Source organism: Phocoena phocoena, chromosome 15 (assembly GCF_963924675.1).
Source record: "Phocoena phocoena chromosome 15, mPhoPho1.1, whole genome shotgun sequence".
In the NCBI taxonomy this organism is placed as follows: Eukaryota; Metazoa; Chordata; class Mammalia; order Artiodactyla; family Phocoenidae; genus Phocoena; species Phocoena phocoena.
In genome coordinates this window covers 82,481,288-82,500,210 of record NC_089233.1, presented here as the reverse complement: position 1 = coordinate 82,500,210, position 18,923 = coordinate 82,481,288, and the positions used below count along the sequence as shown (strand labels likewise).

The window sequence follows — 18,923 nt, the reverse complement described above, 5'->3', positions numbered from 1 at the left end:
AAACACGGGGAGTGGGGGCCACACCTGTTGTATGCGTGTGTTGTTAGAACGGCCTTGGGAGAATCCAGATCATTGATTTCCTGTCCCAGAAATAAATCCACCCAGGTTTCTGAGCACACAGGTTCGAATCCTTTTGCCACAGAGAGCAGGATTTATTTACCGCCCTGGATATCCTCAGCTCCCGGGGCCTGGCTCTGAATCCCCGGGGCCTGGTGCAGGACCTGGCACATAGTAGGTACACAGTGAACTTGCGCCCTGGAATGAATGAGTGGGACTGAAAAGTCCCTGAGGTTGGACGTAGATGACAGAAGAGAACATCCCTCCTGGAAAATAAAATCACATGGGCCCTGGGAGATTGCGGGCAGGCTGCTGGCTGTGCTTCTGTCCCCCTGGGTGCACTTGTGTCTCCATAGGCCCATCCCCACCTCCCCACCCAGGGCAGGTTTCCTGCCTCCACGGCTTGTAGTTGATTTCCCTACATCAACTCCTACTATTCAAGGTGCCAGTAAATTGGGTTCTGGTGAGGGCTTCCTTCCTTGCTGGTAGACGGGCCACCTTCTTGCTGTGTCCTCACGTGGCCTTTCCTTGGTGTGTGTGTGTGCAGAGAGAGAAGGTGAGCTCTCTGGTGTCTCTTTTTTTTGGCCACACCGCACGGCTTGCAGGATCCTAGTTCCCTGGCGAGGGATTGAACCCGGGCCCCGGCAGTGAAAGCTCTGAGTCATAACCACTGGACCACCAGGGAATCCCCACTGGTGTGTCTTATAAGAACACTAATCCTATAGGACCAGGGCCCCACCCTTATGGCCCCATTTATCCTTAATTGCTTTTTCGGAGGCCCCATCCCCAAATATAGCCACACTTGTGGGGTTAGGACTTTAACATACTATTTTGGGGGGAACACACATTCAGTCCGTAACACAAGGTACCCTTCTGCTCCAAACAGAGGATTTGGGAAGGCAGGTGAGAACTGCCACTCCTTGTAAGTTGATCTATTAGCACCAGCCCCCATAGTAGCTATCACTTTAGGGTTTGCTATGAGCCTGGCACATCTAGGTCTACACCTCAAGCCTCTGCACTGCTCTGGAGGTTCCAGGCTCCTTGCTTTTTGGCTGACTATGTATTGACCAATACAAGTTTCTTTGCTGCCTGAGCACCGTGGTGGGCCAGACACCAGTGAGAAACCAGAAAAGGGGATTCCCTCTTCCTTGGAGCTGGGAATCCCACATGGCAATGGCCTAGGTTTGACACCATAATAGGATGTAAAAGTTGCTCTGGGACAACCACAGGTGGGCTTTGAGGGTTGAAGAGGAGTGTGCACCCCCCCCCCCAAAGACTGGGCAGAAAGGCTCCTGCTTGCCAGTCTTATGCTGGCTGTGAGGAAGCTGCAGGACAAGGAGACAGCATCCTGATGGTGTGGACAGACTGACAGTGGCAATAAGACACAGACCAAGGGAAGGCTAAGTCATGACACATACATTTTCTTGGAAGTCATAACGGATATCCTGGTTGGTATTTACAAAATTAACCGCCAGTGATATGGGAGAGCTTAAAACTGCCAGAGAAAGCCAGAGAAGGAAGTGACCGCGGGGGGCGGGGTAGTTGGAGCTGGGCTCACAAGCCAGATTAGGAGGAGGAAAGGGGGCATCCCAGGAAGGTGGACCACCCTGGGCAAAGGCCCAGCAGAAGGGAAGCGGAGATTCTGCTCATAGGGCAGCAGGGATGCTGTTGGCTGAGAGGATCTTGTAGGCAATCAGGAGGCGATTAGCAATGAAAGTCGGAGAGCCGAGCAAGTAGCCCTCGTGAATGAGAGCTGATGCTTATGGGCCATTTAACACGCTCCGGGCACTTCATATGGATTCAGCCACCCCATTCACCTGCATGACTTAAGCTGGACGCTCCTGGTGCCCCGCCTCTCCAGATGAGGAAACTGAGGCGCAGAAGATGAAAGAACGTCCTCAGGTCGCATGTTTGGCCATAGGTAGAGCTGGGGTTTGGATCTAGGCAGGCCAGCTCCAGGGCTTCTGCTGATGCCACTCTAGGTGTTTGCTGAATCAGATTCAGTTCCTGGGAGCCCAAGGGTGCAGGGGAGCCTGTCCTGCTCTTATAGCTTCTCCAGCCTCTCCTGACGTCTGACCTTGGCCATCACTGCATCTCCTGCCACTGCCCTGGTTGGGACCCAGAATGGCTGGGCCCTTCACGGTCCTAAAGGAAGGGGCACCCGCGGCCGGCGCTGAGATCCCTCCTGACAGAGCGGATCTCGCCGACCCCGAAGCCTCCAGCACGGGGTCGGGTTGATGGAGGAGCTATTCAGAAGCGGCTCAATACCGGCCGCATTGTGGGCCGATTCAGAGCTGAGCTCTTTGTCTGAGAGGCTTGGAAACGGAGCCGCATTCACCTCCCCTCTCCTGGCGCTGCCCTCCAAGCCCCTCGGAGCTCATGTTGGGAAACACCAGGCCCTTGAAAATTGGTAATTGAGAGAAACATCTGCTGGTTTCCAAGGAGCACACGGTGACTCCTGAGTGGTGAGGGCAAGCGTGAGTCGCGTTGTCACTGCATGCTGAAACACACACACACACACACACACGCACACAGGCACACACGCGCCTGAGTCTCTTTGGTATGTTAATTAAGATTGATTAAATTAAAGTTGTCAGTGCTTGTTATAAAGATACAAGCAATATAGGCATACAAAAAGTAAAAAGGACAGACGCCCTCTTTCAGAAGTAGCCATCACGAACAATTTGATTTTTATCCTCATTTTTGCTGTAAAAATGGGTCCATAGGGCTTCCCTGGTGGCGCAGTGGTTGAGAGTCCGCCTGCCGATGCAGGGGACACGGGTTCGTGCCCCAGTCCGGGAAGATCCCACATGCTGCGGAGCGGAGCGGCTGGGCCTGTGAGCCATGGCCGCTGAGCCTGCGCGTCCGGAGCCTGTGCTCCGCAGCGGGAGAGGCCACAACAGTGAGAGGCCCACGTACCGCAAAAAAAAAAAAAAAAAAAAAAAAAAAAAAAAAAAATGGGTCCATATTATATATACTGTTCCAGTTTCATTATTTCTGCTCAGCAGTAATTGCAAACAGCCAGCCACCCTCCGACCTATAGATCAGCCGTTCTCAGCCAGGGGTGATTCTGCCCCCCAGGGGACATTGGGCGATGTCTGCAGACGTTTTTGGTTGTCACAGCTTGGCAGTGACGGTGCTATTGATATCTAGTGCACAGAGGCCAGGGGTGTGGCTAAATATCCTGCAATGCATAGAGCACACCACAGAGAATCATCCAGCTCAAAACATCTGGGAAGCCCCACTATACATTTGTGTATCTTTCTAGTGGCCCCATTGTATTCGATAGTGAGATAGATAGATAGATAGATTTATATATTTATACACACACCAGGGTTTGTCTAGTGGGATTTGGACGGTCTCTGGTTGTTCACGTTTACCAGAAACCCTGCAGAGGTGTCCTTATACGTATATGCTCTCAGCTCCTTCTGCGAATTTTCTGTTGGATACAATCCTGGAAGTTAAAATTGCTGGGTGGAAAGGTAGCACGCATTTCAGATTTTGGTAGGTACTGCCGTGGTGCCCTCCGAAGTGATTATGGCCGTTGACACTGCCACCACAGACAGCTCACTCACCCGTGCCTCCTCTCCTCAATTAACAAAACGCATTTCATTTATTCCAAATAACTTTCCACTGCACCTCCTTGTCCGTTGACAGAAAGGGCTCTCTCGCCACAAATTCACTCCATCCTGCCGATAACTCTCGAACGGTGATTGCTGTTTTGCTGACGGTGTTTAAAGACGTTCGACATCAGTGACAATAGAAAAAAGCAAGTCCCATTAGTTCTTTCCATGTGGATAATAGCAAGAAAGGTAAAAGGCACTGCTTTGTCTTTTCTTATTGAAGGTGCATTTAATCGTGTGGTTCTAAAATGATTATAAAGGCCTTCTGCTCTCCCTGGAGTTGATTTCACCACCCCGTTCCCACACACACTTTGAGACCCGGGGCTCACCCATCACCCAGCTGCAGCCCCTTCCCAGGCCACCTCCCAAAAGGTGACTTCGGGATGTGCGGGGTGAGGCCCTGCACACGTCTGCCACTCGGGTACAAGAAGGCAGTTCGCCTGTAACCAGGACAAGGTATCTTACTAGTTAAAAGGAGACGCACACGTAAGCAGGATATGTGGGGCTAATGATTTACCATCAACACCCTTTAAACCTGGCCCTGTATTTATTGTCTAATTAATGAACCTTGACTGTAGGGTCCCCTGGGCTTCCGGATGCTTCCACCGCCACTGGGACAGACTAGAGTGGACCTTCTCTGTTAGGCTGCAGCTGTGGGGGGCTGTAGAGCTGCTTCCGGTGCTCCTATCCCGTGATGCTCTAGACTAGAGTAGATGAGTATAAGAGCTGGGAGACTGATGCCCACATGCTTGAGAGCTCGGGGGGGCGTGGGGGGCAAGCCCAGCAGGGAAGTGCCGTGTGTGTGTGTGTGCGTGTGTGCACGTGCATGCACATGTGCCCGGGTGCAATCCAGGGGGGGAGAGGGAAGTGGGGGAAGGGGTCAGCTGGGCGAGGAAAGGCTGGAAGTGGTCGGGCAGAGGGTGTGGCTCAGGTGTGAGCGTGGACCATCCCCTGTCGTCCCATTCGCTCTACAGCACCACACACTGCATCCCTGGAGAGGCCGTCAGTCCAGCCAGTGTTGGGGAGAGACAGGGAGCCACAGTCTCACAGGGCAAGCTGCGCATTCATCCACACGCGTCTCCCCTCTCCAGGCGAGGGGAGGCCAGGCCCGGGGACTAGATGACCACCTGGCACCTGGGTATCACCTTGGGCTCCTCAGCCAGGGCCACCTGGAGGGGCCATCAGGCCCTTCCGTGCCCCACCAAGGGCAATCTCAGTGCCGCACCTAATCTCCCAGGAACAGTCAGAGGCTACCCGATGCCTGGGCTCCACTACCCTCAATCCCAGGCTGAGAGGCTTGACCCAGACCTGCTGCCAGACCCAGGATGACAGCACCTCTGCCAGGAGACACCTGGGAAGCCCCATTACGGGGAGAGGCTGCCTGTTTGGATACTGACAGGTGCTTCTTACATCTTTGTTTTTCTCTTTTATTATCAGTGTAATTACACACGCTCAGCAGTGCTCAGTGTGCAGGGCGTGTGTTACAAGGAAGGGGCCGTCTCCTCTTGGGCACCCACCAGGGTAACCACACCTGTCCCCTGGTCTGTGTAGATGCATGTAGTCACGGGCCTATGTATTTATCGCAAGATTCGCTTTTGTTTTAAAATACACACATTTGTGCTTTTCTAAACAAAGACGGGCTCGTCCTATCTGGTGGCTTCTCCTCTTTCTCACGGGGCATCTTTCTGTGTCAGCGCCCACAGACCTGCTGGCCGTGCCTTCCTGGTCGCGTCGACCCCTTGGAGGGACGTTTACATGATTCCCAGTCATTCTCCCTTTCCCTGCAAACCCGCAGTGGGCCTTCCTGACCCTCCTCTGTTTACCTGAGAGCCCTGCGATCCTTTATTCCACACAATTATTGTGCGTCTGCTCTGGGAAAGGTGCTGGGGACAGAGAATGCTCACAGGGTCACTGGACACTGGCATTCGAGGAGGGAGAGGCAGGAAATAAGCCGTTAGACAGGCCGCGTGTGGCTTCTGATTAGAGCTGCAGAGAAGAGGGAAGCCGGCACGGGACACGGGGTCCTGGGGACTGGGGCAGGCACTGGTTCAGACAGGATGCTCAGGGATGCTTCCTGAGGAAGTGACATTGGAACAGAGACCAGAAGGTAAGGAGGGAGCGAGCACGTGGATGTGGGGAAGGATCATTCCAGGCAGAGGGAGAGGCACGTGCAAAGGCCCTCAGGTGGGCTGTGTTGGGACCTTTTACAGAACACAGAACAGAACTCTTATTAGAGCAGAGAGAGCGAAAGGGAGAGGGTCCCAGGAGAAATGCACGTGGAGATAAATACCCAGGAAGTGATTTGCCCGGTCAAAGGTTGTCTCTTGGAAGTTCTGAGAGATTGTTATTTTGCTCTGCAGAGATGCCCCCAGCTTGCACCGTCCATCAGCTGCCGCACTGGCAGAGGGGCCCGCTTTGATGGGCCTTCTCCAGCTCCTGTGGATTCCACAGCTCAGGTCTGCTAGGGGATAGGTGTGGCCCAGGGCCTGGAGTTCTTGGTTCCCCGTAATGAGGCTTCCCAGGTGGTCTCCCTGCAGAGGTGCTGTCATCCTGAGTCTGGCTCCAATTAACTCAGGTAGTTCTCACCACAGCCATGTGAAGTGGGGACTGGGTGATCCCTCTTTTTTTTGCCCCCCAGATGAGGACACTAGTGATATACCAAAGGTCACAGTTTAAGTGGCAAAGTTGGGATGCGAATCCAGGAATCGAGGTTCGCAGACCTCGTGTTCTGAGTCTGTACCCTAAATTCTTCCATGAACAGCAATGCGGGGAGCCCCAGGCTCCTGTGCAAGGCCGGGTCCTCCCGCCCCAGCCAGCCTAGAACTTGTTTGCCCCTAACCCGCAACACCAGACAACAGTGGATAGTATCTCACGGTTATGTGTTCCGGTATGAGGTGCCCGGAGCCCAGCCGTGTGCTTGGCACAGAGTAGGTGCTGGGTAAGCGATGTGGTCTCTGAAAAAGAGAAAACTGGCCTAGATTTGCTGCCCACCTCCCAAACCTTAAGAGAAAGATCCATTTTTTACTTACAAATGGTCTCACCCTAAGAAATAAAGGTGCGTCAGGGGTGTTTGAAATGGCACCAGGAGCGATCAGAAAGTTATTCCTTTGACGTCTGGTTCAATTTTATTTGAAATTCCAGTGGGGGAAGGAGCTGGGCTCTTATTCAAATGCAGTGGTGGAGGAGGGGCAGCAAATGAAGTGGCAGGAACCCCAGGCAGGCTAGGGCTCCGCGGAATGACGAGGCCCGCCCTCCCGCCCCGTCGCATCCAGGCAGGCCTAACGAGATTAGATTTTCATAAACTTCAGACAGTACCAATTCCTAATTCCTCGGCGCACGGCCGGGAGGCCAGACAGGGCTGCCTGCACGGGCTGCTTGTTAACCAGGAAGCACGCTGGCTGCCCCGCCGCCCAGAGCAGACGCCATGGGGGCAGGCGGCGGGGGAGGGGGGGGAGCCGTCTGGTCTGGAGACCTCCCGTGGGCTGGCAGGAGTTGGGTGGACTCTGGCCCAGCTCTCCAGCCAAGGAAGGAGAAAAGCTCTCCAGCACCGGGCTGCCGCTCCGATTATTAACTGAGAACCCAGTGACAGTCGTGCCCACATCGCATGGGGAATTCTACACCAGCCCCATTTACAGCTGGGAAGTGGCCGGACAGGGGTTTGAACCAAGGCTCCTGCGTTTGGTTCACTTTGTGGCTCCGTCACCAAGAACAGGGGACCATAAGCTTGGATGTAAGAGAATTGCATGTTTACCGTAACCAGCCCGAACGGGAACATGGACACCAAACCACAGGGCGTCAGCAGCACCTGCGATGTGGTCGCCAGTGGAAGCCACAGGTTGCCTGTCGCATCGAAACCTGCCGGGTTATATTTACCGTGATAGTATCCCCGGGTCTCACGTGTGATCCTCTACATTCTTCCTATGTCGCAAGTCTGGTTGAGAGTTTGAGAACTATTTTGATACAGTTGGCTTCCTTTCAAAGCCTGACTTGAATTTTTATTCGGTTTAATTTTATTTTAAAAATCTCATTCTGAGAGCGCGTCCTGGCTTCCCCAGGTGCCAGAGGAGGAAGCCTCGGAGTCAGGACTGTTCTCTTCTGACTCTTGGTCTGACCGACGTTGCTGCCCCTCGGGGGTTTGTGGGAATGAAGAGGGAAGGTCCTGTCCTGGGCGGGTGCTTGGCACTCAGGTAGCAGCAGAGGAGAACGCTGCTGTGAGTATCTCTGTGCAGTTTCGTGGGAGGTGCCCAGAGCTGCCCTGAGTGCCTGGCACGAGGTCCTTCGGACCGTACTGTGACGTTCCTCCATGCTGGTGGCCAGGTGGGTACCGCTGGCCAAGATACTGGGTTCAAGGACACATGACAAGCGATGCTCCAGCGGTCCTGAACCAGCCTGGCGGCCAAGCCCGCTCCACACAAGTGCCTGGCTTGAACCCACACTGTTCCCGACATTCCGGGGCCACGGCACCCAGGACCACTGGGTGTGGGGCATCAGCCTAACCTGGGCCTGAAAGTATGGGCTTGGGGGGTCTGGGCTCTCTTGGGCTGTGTGGCCTTTGGCCAGTCACCTCCCCTCTCCCAGCCTCAGTTTCCCCATCTGTAAAGTTGGCGGCGGGGGTCATGTTAGTGTCTACTTCACAGAATGCTGGTGACGGTTCAGTAAGTTGATGCCTGTACAGATTCGGGCTGTGCCTGGCCTTGAGGGGCCTCTCCGTGACGCTGCCTCTCTCACTAGTGTCAGAGGGGCTGGGAGAGGATCAGAGATGCCCGTGCACGCGTCTGGACGTGATTGCGTCTGTCTCTGGAGGAGGAGACAAAAGGAGGGTCAGGCCACTCCAGTGAGGCGGACGAACCTGTTAATTTGAAATTATTCACGAGGAAAGAAGACAGTCAAATTAGAATGACCTTACTTTGCATGTGGAAGATGGGCTTGGCCACCCCCAAGAGCCTGCCGCATCCATCACCCACCCCAAGGGGGAGATTATGAAGAAAAATGGCAGGACCTCTCCCCCACCCCCACCCCCCAACAGCGAGCGGACTTGACGCCCAGAACAGGATGAGGGAAATGTGATGTTTCCTCCCCAAAGGCTCCTGTCCTTGGAGCAGAGACCAGTGCCCAGAAGTCCAGCCGCCACCCTGGGTGACCTTTCTGGACTGACCCTGGGGCAGAGGCCCGTGAGGCATGCTCAGCGTTTCCAGGGCATCGGCCTGGGTGAGGGGTGCCTGTTGTCCCCAAAGGCGTGTTGGGAATTGTGACAGGATCACGTGCTGTTTTCTGCCCCGTCCTGAGCTCTTGACATCTATTATTTCATCCCCCGGGGACCTCACGGGGGTGCCTGTGCCCAGGGTCACACAGCTAGTAGCTGGCACATGCAGGGAGACAGGACTGGGCATCCTCAGAGGTATTCCCAGCGTGGGAAGGGGGAACTAACAGACACTTTGGGAACGCTGGGAGAATTTAGCAGAGTTTCCCCTTCTCGCTCCCTGAGGGAGGCTCTGGGTTCGGGACCGGCCCTGCCCTTTGATCTAGAGCAAATTCTCCCTATGTCTCGGTTTGCCCATCTGCAAAATGGCAGTGGTGATGGCTGGCACCTCACAGACTTGGGGGAGGCGGGCTCAAAGCAGGGCCGTGCGTGTGTTGTACATGTCATCATCCTGACTATAGTCCCAGTGAGTAGTCGCCACGACAACGGGGAGCTTGGGCTGTGGACCATCCTGCCATCTCCTCTTGCTCTGGTCTCCCTTTGTCTGTGACCAGGCTTTGCTGTGAGTCCCATGGTCACAGGAGACTTGAGCTGAGTGGGGGGCAGTGGTTGGACCCACGCCTTCCACCACTGTGCCGGGCACTCGGCCGCATGTCCAGCAGGATCGGTGTGGCTCCACATCTTGGGGGCTCCTCTCTTGGCTGGAACTCCCGAAGCTGCCCGTTCTGCAGGCTTTGGCCTGCTCGGTGCTTTCAAAACTCTAGAATGTGTTGCCGGCGTTAAGGCCCAGGCAGTTCTGGGGAGATGGGGAGGTGTGGCTGCACTGGGCCAGCCTGCCTGGGGGCTGTCCTGTTTGGCCTGCTGGGCTTTCAGTTAGCAGTGCCAGTCTAGAGTGCCCTGTGGACCTGGTGAGGAGGAGCTCCTGCTCGATTAGTGATGCCTGCTGTGGGAGCAGGATTGAGGAGTTGGGTACGAATGCTGAAACCCAGGCTGCCCACAGGGGCCAGGCAGATGCTTTCAAGCAGAATGGGGGCCGAGGTGGAGCTTGGGGCCAAGTGGACAGCACAGCCTGTGTAGTGAGAGTGGCTGCCCTGCAGCTCCGTTCCTTTGAGTGGGGGCAGGGGACTGTGCATGCAAGCGCCCTCAGGTCCCCAGTTTGCCACCGTTCCCAGCAGGTCCTTTCCGATACACTTCCCGGAAAGGTGGGTTCCTGTCGCCCGAGGCAGTGTCTCCCGGAAGGAGCACCCTCAGAGTGAAAGTTCACTGTGGTGCTGTCGGCGGGACCAGAGCCCCCTCACCCCGTGGCCAAGGTCAAAACACCCAGCCCAGGGTGTTCTCTTCCTCATGGGTTGGGGTGAATCACCTGCCGGCCGGGGGGGCCTCTCCTGCACCCCTCAGTGCCCGCCCTCCCCCCGCAGTCCGTGTCTCTGCACGGCCCAGAATACTCAGCTCGGTCCTGCTCGACCCTCTCTATTCAGGCTTCCGGGTTCGGGCCGCCCTTGTTTTGCCGTGGCTGGAGTGCTGCAGAGTCCCCCACTAACTGTGGTCACCCTGAGGAGTGCTCTCTGCGTGCTGGGCACGTCGCCCTCACACCACCTCCTCCTCCACACAGGGAAGCTGGGATGGATTCAGCGAGTCAGGGTCCCGGAGCCAGCCTGGGGGTCCCCTTGGGGACCTGCCCAAGGGTCTCGGGAGCCCGGAGTCTCCCTCCTCCTCTGGCCAAGACCCCAGGCCTTTGGCTTCCAGAATGGAGCCTAGAAATGATTCGTGGTTTCTCTTTTTTCTGAGCGTTTGCCCCTCTCTTCTCCCACGTGGATGTGCACAGGGCTGGGGCCCAGGGACCAGGGTGGTCACATGGGCGCTTTCGGCACCCTGGGCTCCTTCCTGGGGGTGACGCTTCACGCTGGACCCCGGCCCCCAGAAATCAGGTCCTCCTGCCCTTTTGGGGTCGGGAGAGCTGTGCGGTTTGTTCACACCCGCTCAGCCTGCTGGGGCCTCGTCCACTGCTCTCTTTCAGGCCCTACCAGCCCTGTTGCCTCGGCCGCTGGACAACACCGGGAGGAGGGCAGAGGCCTGGCCAGGGCCCTGCAGGCCGCCAGGGCCGGGGACAGAGACAGAGGCAGCGCACACCTCCTTTCCTGCAGGCCCGGGCGGGCAGGGCGCCTGGAGATGGTGGGGGGAGGGGCAGAGAGGTGCCCACCCCCAGGTCCCCTGCGGGGTGAAGAGTGCACGGCCTTGGGGGGGGCGCGGGTGCAGGCCTCTCTGAGGGGGGCCGTGGGTGTTGCACAAAGCCAGCCTCTGTGTCTTCTGAATGGGCAGCTTTATCTGGGGCCCTAGCGGACGGGCCCTGGACCAGCCCGTCTGGGGAGGCAAGAGGTGTGGCTGCAGTGATCGGGGCTGAGGCCAGAGACCTGGCCTTTGCCCAACCCAGGCCCTGCCATCCTCCTGGCGGGAAAGTGAAGGAGCCCCTCAAAAGGTTTGAGGCTTGTCCGATTCCCCGCTAGGTGGGGCACGGCCTTCTGGGGCTCGGGAAGGTCTCATCAAAGTCCCTGGCTACCTCATCCTCCTTCCTGGGCCCCCCAAGGCGAGGGAGGGATGCAGCTCCACACAGGCCGGAGCCAGGGCCCAGGCTCCAGATCGAATTCCCGGGTGCAGAGGCAGCCGTCCAGTGGGTGGTCGAGCGGGGGGAGCCACCAGCGCTGGGCCCTGGGGCTACACGAGTCTGTCACTAGGCCTGAACCTGGGTCTTCTCACCTGCAAGACGGGATGATAAAAAGTACCCGTGTGTACGCTTAGCCCTGAACAGAGGTCCTCAGCCCCAGCACACTCTTTGTTGCGGGGTGCCTTGTGCCCTGTAGGATATTAAGGTTCCAGGAGCGCCCCCAGTTGTGACAAGCCACTAGTGTCCCCAGACATTGCCACGTGTCCCCTGGGGGTTAGACTGACCCGACTCACTGACGGCCTCAGGCAGACACTGGCACAGCTGGGCAAAGGCTTGACGTGGTGGAGGAAGGTGGGCGTCCTGCAGAGCCCGCGGTGGGAGAAGGGGTGGCCGGGGCTTCGGAGAGGACGTGCAGGCAGGCTGCGTGTGGAGGAGCTTCCGCGGCTGTACCAGCAGGGACGCCCACCGGGATGCCCTGATCTCCCGCGGGACACCGAGGCTGGCGGCAGGAGAGCTGGCCCTCGCCGGGTTTGGCGGGGCCCCGCTTGAGCGACCCGCGAGCGACACAGTCCCCACCTGCGGCCCGCCCCCCGCACCCCAGCTTCCTTGCGTCTCTCTGGGGGGAAGAAGAGCTGAGTCAGTGGCCCTGAGCAGTGCCCCTGGGGAGCCCTCCGCCAATTGCTTGTTAGCGGGGGAGGGGGGCCTTCCTGCCTGCCCTGTGGGATCATCCGTGGGCAGCCTCAGGCTGGCGGAGGCTGGCCGCGCCCCCTCTGCCGCCCTGTCCCTCCCCAGGTCCCCGGCATCTCGCCCGCCGCTGCTGGGGACTCTGCTGGCACCGGGCACGGCCAGCTGCCGCGCCACCCGACACGGACCTGCTCGAGTCAGCAGAAACCACCCGACTCCGGCAGGATCAAAATAACCTCCTTCCTTTTCCAGCACTTGAGGGTTTTTCCGCCTTCTGGGGGAAAAACAAAACAAACCCGAAAAAAAGAAATGAGAGCGGCAGTGTTTGCCGCCGCCCGGAATGTGGTTTTTCTGAGGCCTCTTCCCGGCGGCGGCCCGCGCACACTCTGTGCTGTGGAGGGTGGTGTGTCTTCGTGCGTCTCGCGTGTGTGATAGATGTGTCTGTACGCGGCTGTGTTGGGGTGTGTGGATGCTCAGACGCCCCAAGCCCTGAGGTCTCACGTGTCCCCTTGGTCTTACAGCGGAGCTGGAGTTCGTTGAGATCACCGTCATCGTGGTGGTGGTGATGGTGATGGTGGTGGTGATCACGTGTCTGCTGAGCCATTACAAACTGTCCGCTCGCTCCTTCATTGGCCGGCACAGCCAGGGCAGGAGGAGGGAAGACGCCCTGTCCTCGGTGAGTGTCTGCCCTCCCTGAGCTTCCAGGGGGCCCGTGGACGCCCCTGATCAAGCGCCTGTGGTGTCAGGGTCGGGTGCTCACAGGAACTGACGGCAGGGAGACAGTCTGGGGGGGGGGGGGGCTGGGGTGGGGGGAGGGCTTCTAGGTATAGGCAGTGACCCAGATGGAAGGGAGCCCGTGGACCAGTGCATGCAGTGGGGCTTTGGTCCCCAGATCCATCCGTCCATCCATCCGTTGGACAGACATTTACTGAGCACCCTCTGTGTGTCTAGAGCCTTCCCAGGCACTGGGGGGAGATAGCTTCGAGCAGGTCGCAGGGGGTTGCTGCCTGATGGGCTGGATGTAGACAGACAGGAGCGCCAGATGCTCCGAAGGAAGCTGAAAGGAGTCACCGGGAATCCCAGAGTGGCTGGTTTACCCAGGACAGTCGAGGTGAGCCCCCGAGGCCGAGCTCTGAAGGGAGAAACAAGGGTGGGGTGCAGAGCGGGTGAGTGCAGGAAGGGTGAGAAGGACAAACACGGCACGGTCCTTGCTGTCCCTACAAAACTGCAGTTTGATATGTTACTAGAATTGTGTGCCCTGTTGGGCATTCTGGAAACCCAGGAATATCCCCACAAAACTCCACAAACTGGGGCAGATGGAGCAGCTCCCAGCGGTTTGGGAACTCGCCCTCCTCCAGACCTGAGCACGCAAGTTCCCCTCATTCACCTTCACCTTCGGTGCCACCCCTGCCCCGCCGCTCCGTATTCCTCAGCAGATGGACCAGGGGGCGGTGTAGAGTCCGTCACTAAACAGTTTCCATCTCCACGCCTGTCAGGTGTAATTTAACCACCTGGACAGGAGTCGCCGTCTGAGGGACGGGCTGCAGATGACACGGAGAGGGGGGCCCGTGGGCGGCCCCGGGGCTGTGCAGGGAGCACATCTCTGAGCGCGTGTTCACCGGGCACTGGGGGGAAGCGGCAGCGGGCATGGCCTCCCGGCTCTGGGGGACGCCTGGGGCCGGCGCTGGTGCCCAGAGTCTGTGGGGCTGAGCTGTCAGGCTGGCAGGCCTGTCCCTGGCAAATTTGGGCATCTCCGCTTGCGTCAGGCCTCAGTATGTCACCAGGTTGCCAGGGCAAGGAGCATCCGCTCTGGTCCCTCTGACGGGAGCACTGGGTGCCCCAAACCCGAGGCCCGGTGTGTCCGGAGGACACTTGGCAGCTTCCTGCAGGGCTTACCTGCGTGTTTATTTGCTGTCGCTGTTGCCTGAGTGACAGTGCCACCAGCTGCACTGCCACGTCCGCGCTCAGTAATCCCTCCCACATTTTACAGAGGAGAAACTGGGGCTCAGAGAGGTGGGAACATTTGCCTAGGGCCACACAGCTTCTAAGCGACAGCTTGAAGAGCCCGTGACCCGTTTTGTCCCACCTCGGATGCTGGGGCAAGCTTTGGACAAATGAGAAGACATCAATCAGCTTGGTAGCCGTGCTCCAGGGTGGGGCATCCTACCCGCTCTGAGCCTCAGTGTGTGCGTCTGTAAAATGGGTGGAGCGAGCCTTTCTCCTTCCTACCCTGCATGGTCACAGGGAGGGTGAAGTTAGCTGAGGGAGCTGGGGAGATGGCAGAGGTTCCGGCGTGAGGGACCCGTGCCACCATAGCGGGGACAGCCCTGTAGGCAGCACTGGGACTTTGTGCCCAGGTGGAGGTCAGGATTCGGGCTCTGGTTCCTGAGCATTTGAGGTTTAAAGAAAGTCTCCCCTGCCCCCCTGCCCCCGGCCGACTTCTACCAGCCACCTGCACAGGCCCCCGGGGATGCCCAGCTGGGTAAACATGGAGGCTTGTTAGACCTGGGGTACGTGTGGCGGCTCCCCTGGGGCCCCTGCCAGACAGGGCGTGTCTGAGGAGTCTCGAGGGCCCATGACCTCCCAGAGAGACCCAAACGCAGCCGCCGTCTGCTTGGCGCTGGGCCCACCCCTGGCATGGCTGTCCTGCCGTGGCCCCTTTTCAGGGTGAACCTCTGGCAGTTCACTTCCTCATCTGTCAGAGGGTGGGGCTCAGGTGCAGGTAAAGCCCTGTGGCCCTGGGACCTCACTTCCCCACCTGACGCTGCAGCCAGAGAAGCTAGAAAATACTGCAGGGGTACAGACTGTGGCTCGGCGTCTGCAGCTGAAGGCAGGGCGGGAGTCAGCCAGGTCCAGATGGACCAGGGCCGGGTGCCCACTCTGTGAGTCAGGTTCCTGGGCTCATCCCCACGGTCTCTTCTGTGGCTGCGGTTGCCCTGCAGCAGCCTTCTTGGTGGTGTGACAGACTGTCTGGCCCTTTATGGAGCCAGTTTGCGGACCCCTGGTCTAGATGGGTAAGCCATGGGCAGCTGGACGAACTCTCCGAGGAAGCTTTTAGAAAGAGAAGGAGGTGTCGGGGAGTGGAGCGGGGGTGAGAGAAGGAGCTGCCAGGAGCAGCCCTGTGGGCGCTGGCACCTGGAAAGGCGTCAGGGCCATTCACTGAATAAGAGAACAAGGTGAGTTAAGACACGGCCTGTGGGCAGGTGTCGTGCAGCCAGCTGGCCTCCGGGTTCCTCACAGCAGGGCCAGGCTGATACAGGAGCTGAGATGCTGTGGGAGCCTGGGGAGGGGCATCCGGCAGGTGGGAGGTTCCTGGAGGCCTCCCTGGAGGAGGAGGTGACCTCCAGGTGCACAGGTTGGGGGCAGTCAGGTGACAAGGATGGAAGTGATTCTGGGGTCTGCGGTGGGGCCTCCCAAGCACTGTGGGTGGAGACTCCCCAGGCTAGGGCTCGACGGAGGGCTGGGGGGTGGGCAGTGGTGGGAAGACGTGTGGGGACCTCGAACAGAGGGCCTCCCAGGGGGGTTTTAGGCAGGGGCCCGTCTGGGTCACATTTATCCAAGTTGACCTTGGCTGCTTGCACCCCTCCCCAGGACTCCCGACTTGAATGGGGAGCAGGTGGACGTCCCCCTATCTGCTTCCTGGTGCTCACATGGACTGTGCCAGGGGCCCGACTGGGGGCCACAGAGCCTGCCAGGGTCGGCTTGAGCCCGAATGCTTCTGGAGGCGGTGGGCGAGGCTTGGATCCCAGCACTGCCTGCTACCAGCTGGAGCAGCTCGTCTTAGCCACCCGACCTCAGCCTTGCAGGTTTTGTCGGGAGAGTTGTTAGTGCTTTAAAGAGCGTAGCACAGTAGCTGGCACCGAGGCGTTCCTAATATCAGTAACAGAATGGCCCTCCGTATCCCCACGCCTGGAATAAACTAGACCCCCGTGAGTCTTTGTGGGGTGCTTTCCTGATGGAACAGTTTGGAGAGACACAGAGCTCCCCTAGTGGCCATGTAGGAAATTGCAGCCCTCCTGGCAATTCCTCCCCAAACTGCCGGTGAGAATCGTCTTGCAAGGGAACCCTCAAGAAAACATGTTCCCCCAAAAAACTTCGGGGTGATGGATATGTTCATTATCTAGATTGTGGTGATGGGCTCCTGGTAGGTACCTATGCCAAAACAACCAAATTGTATGCTTTGAATATGTGCAGTTACATCTCAATAAAAGTATAAAATTAAAGGAAGGCAGGCATCCCTCCCCACGGGCCCGGGCCTATCCATGAGTATCACCGGAACAGAAGTGGTGCTGAGTGATTGCATGATTAACCCTCCTGTACTTCTTCATCTATAAACTGGGCCCCCAACAACGGGGGCAAGACAGACCACAGTAAGTGCTAAATAAATACGCAGACAAGGTGATTACAGACATGACGGATGCTTTGAAGGAGATAAGCAGATGACGGGATGTTTAATGGGAGAAGGCCCTTTAGATAATGGTGCTAGAGAAAGCCTGCGGTGGGCACTGGAATTGAAAAGCGAGAAGGAGCCAGCTGTGCAGTGGGGCAGCCAGTGCAAAGGCCCTGTGGTGCACAGTTAGCACTTCCATGCACTAAAGAGCGGGTCAGTGTGACAGGAGGGAGAGCGCTGGTGGCACCCAGCACTGTCTTAGGCTCACTGAGCGTTGCGCGCACCCCAGGGGCTTTTGCATGTTCGCCTCCTTCAGTTCTTCGACAGATACTGCAGTTATGCACGTTTTCAGATGCAGTAACTTGACCGAGGTCGCACAGCAAGTACCTAGGCTTTCTTAGGAGCCGGTTCACCAGTTCATTTGGATGTGTTCTAAGGCCCACGGAAGCTGCTGGAGGGTTTTGAGAAGGAGGGACCCACGAATCAGATGTATGTTTTGGAAAGTGTGAGTTCGGAGGATGCATTTTCGGGGGGCAGCCTTGGGACCTGGGAGATCAGCGATTGTGTCATGTCCGAGAGGAACGTCCAGGCCCGGGCTGGGGTCACTGCAGTGGGGCTGAAGAGGGGGATGGGTGCAGCATCTCATGCCGAGTGGAGGCTCTCAGAGTCCACGCCAGGCTGCCCCTTTGCTCTCCCACCTCTGCCCGTCCCGCTGACCCTGTCCTCTTCCTCCCCGTACAGGAGGGATGCCTCTGGCCCTCGGAGAGCACGGTGTCAGGCAGTGGAATCCCGGAGGTGAGACCCAGCGCCGCCTCCCCTCCACCACTACCCTCCCCCCGCCCACCCGCCCCCCCAACCCAAGGCTGCTGTAGTGGACGCCGAAGGCCCCCTACCCAGTAGCTCCCCTAATCCGGACCGGAGGCACCTCCCCTGCTAGTAGAGTGGCTACAGGAGGCCCACACCTGCCCTTCTCTGAAGAATCCTCCTTGGTTGCTGGCATCGTCCCTACTGGGACATCATACGCTCCCCACCCCCAGGGAGCAGCCCTCAGTATCTGCGACACCGAAGGCCAAAGACTGCCCTCTTCCAACTGTGTGACAGTGTTCACACTCCGGGGCTCGCCAGTCATCAGGGGGCTGGACCCTGGGCTTGGCTCCTCCCCCCGCCCCCCGGCGGCCATCTCTCCCTTTCCCCAGAGAGCAGAGTCACAGGGGCCCTGCCGCCGGGGGGACACTCACTCTGCTCTTCCCCTCCAGCCGCAGGTCTACGCCCCGCCCCGGCCCACCGACCGCCTGGCCGTGCCCGCCTTCGCCCAGCGGGACCGCTTCCACCGCTTCCAGCCCACCTACCCATACCTGCAGCACGAGATCGACCTGCCGCCCACCATCTCGCTGTCGGACGGGGAGGAGCCCCCGCCCTACCAGGGCCCCTGCACGCTCCAGCTGCGGGACCCCGAGCAGCAGCTGGAGCTGAACCGGGAGTCGGTGCGCGCGCCCCCAAACAGAACCATCTTCGACAGCGACCTGATGGACAGCGCCATGCTGGGTGGCCCCTGCCCTCCCAGCAGTAACTCGGGCATCAGCGCCACATGCTACGGGGGCGGTGGGCGCATGGAGGGGCCGCCCCCCACCTACAGCGAGGTCATCGGCCACTACCCCGGGGCCTCCACCTTCCAGCACCAGCAGAGCAGCGGGCCGGCCTCCTTGCTGGAGGGGACCCGGCTGCACCCCGCACACATCGCCCCCCTGGAGAGCACAGCGGCCTGGAGCAAAGAGAAGGATAAACAGAAGGGACACCCCCTCTAGGAGCCCCGGGGGGCCAGGGCCGGGGCCGCAGTAGGTAAAACAGCAAAACACTCCGCACTTCTTGAAAGAAAAGAGAGAGGAGGACGGGGCGACACACAGGAAACTGCCACGCATGACCATCCTCTCCCCACCTCTCTGTGTATAAATATTTACATGTTCTGTCTGGTCTGAATGCACAAAGCTAAGAAGACTTGCAAAAAAAACCATGCTTCTCTGTTGAGCTGCGTCTTGAAGGCAAAAGAGGAAACAAAATTCTACGCTAGTCTTTCCTGTTTCTAGTTGAGCTGCGTGCGTGAATGCTTACTTTCTTCTGTTTGTTTATGATGATTTCACTTAACTTTAAAGACATATTTGCACAAAACCTTTGTTTAAAGATCTGCAATATTATATAAATATAAATATATATAAAATAAGAGAAACTGTATGTGCGAGGGCAGGAGTATTTTTGTATTAGAAGAGGCCTATTACAAAAAAAAAAAAAAGTTGTTTTCTGAGCTAGAAG

The 18,923-nt window shown here is 58.0% G+C and overlaps 1 protein-coding gene across 1 annotated transcript in view; it reads left to right on the top strand.

The window, feature by feature from the left end:
- The window catches only part of PMEPA1 (prostate transmembrane protein, androgen induced 1), a 54,068-nt gene extending 35,444 nt beyond the window's left edge, over window positions 1-18,624 (top strand). The window contains exons 2-4 of the mRNA XM_065892663.1: window positions 12,748-12,902; window positions 17,358-17,411; window positions 17,873-18,624. Of these exons, the coding sequence (XP_065748735.1) occupies window positions 12,748-12,902; window positions 17,358-17,411; window positions 17,873-18,421 (758 nt within the window). The 3' untranslated portion in view covers window positions 18,422-18,624. The remainder of the gene's footprint in view (window positions 1-12,747; window positions 12,903-17,357; window positions 17,412-17,872) is intronic.
- Window positions 18,625-18,923: the final 299 nt, after the last annotated feature.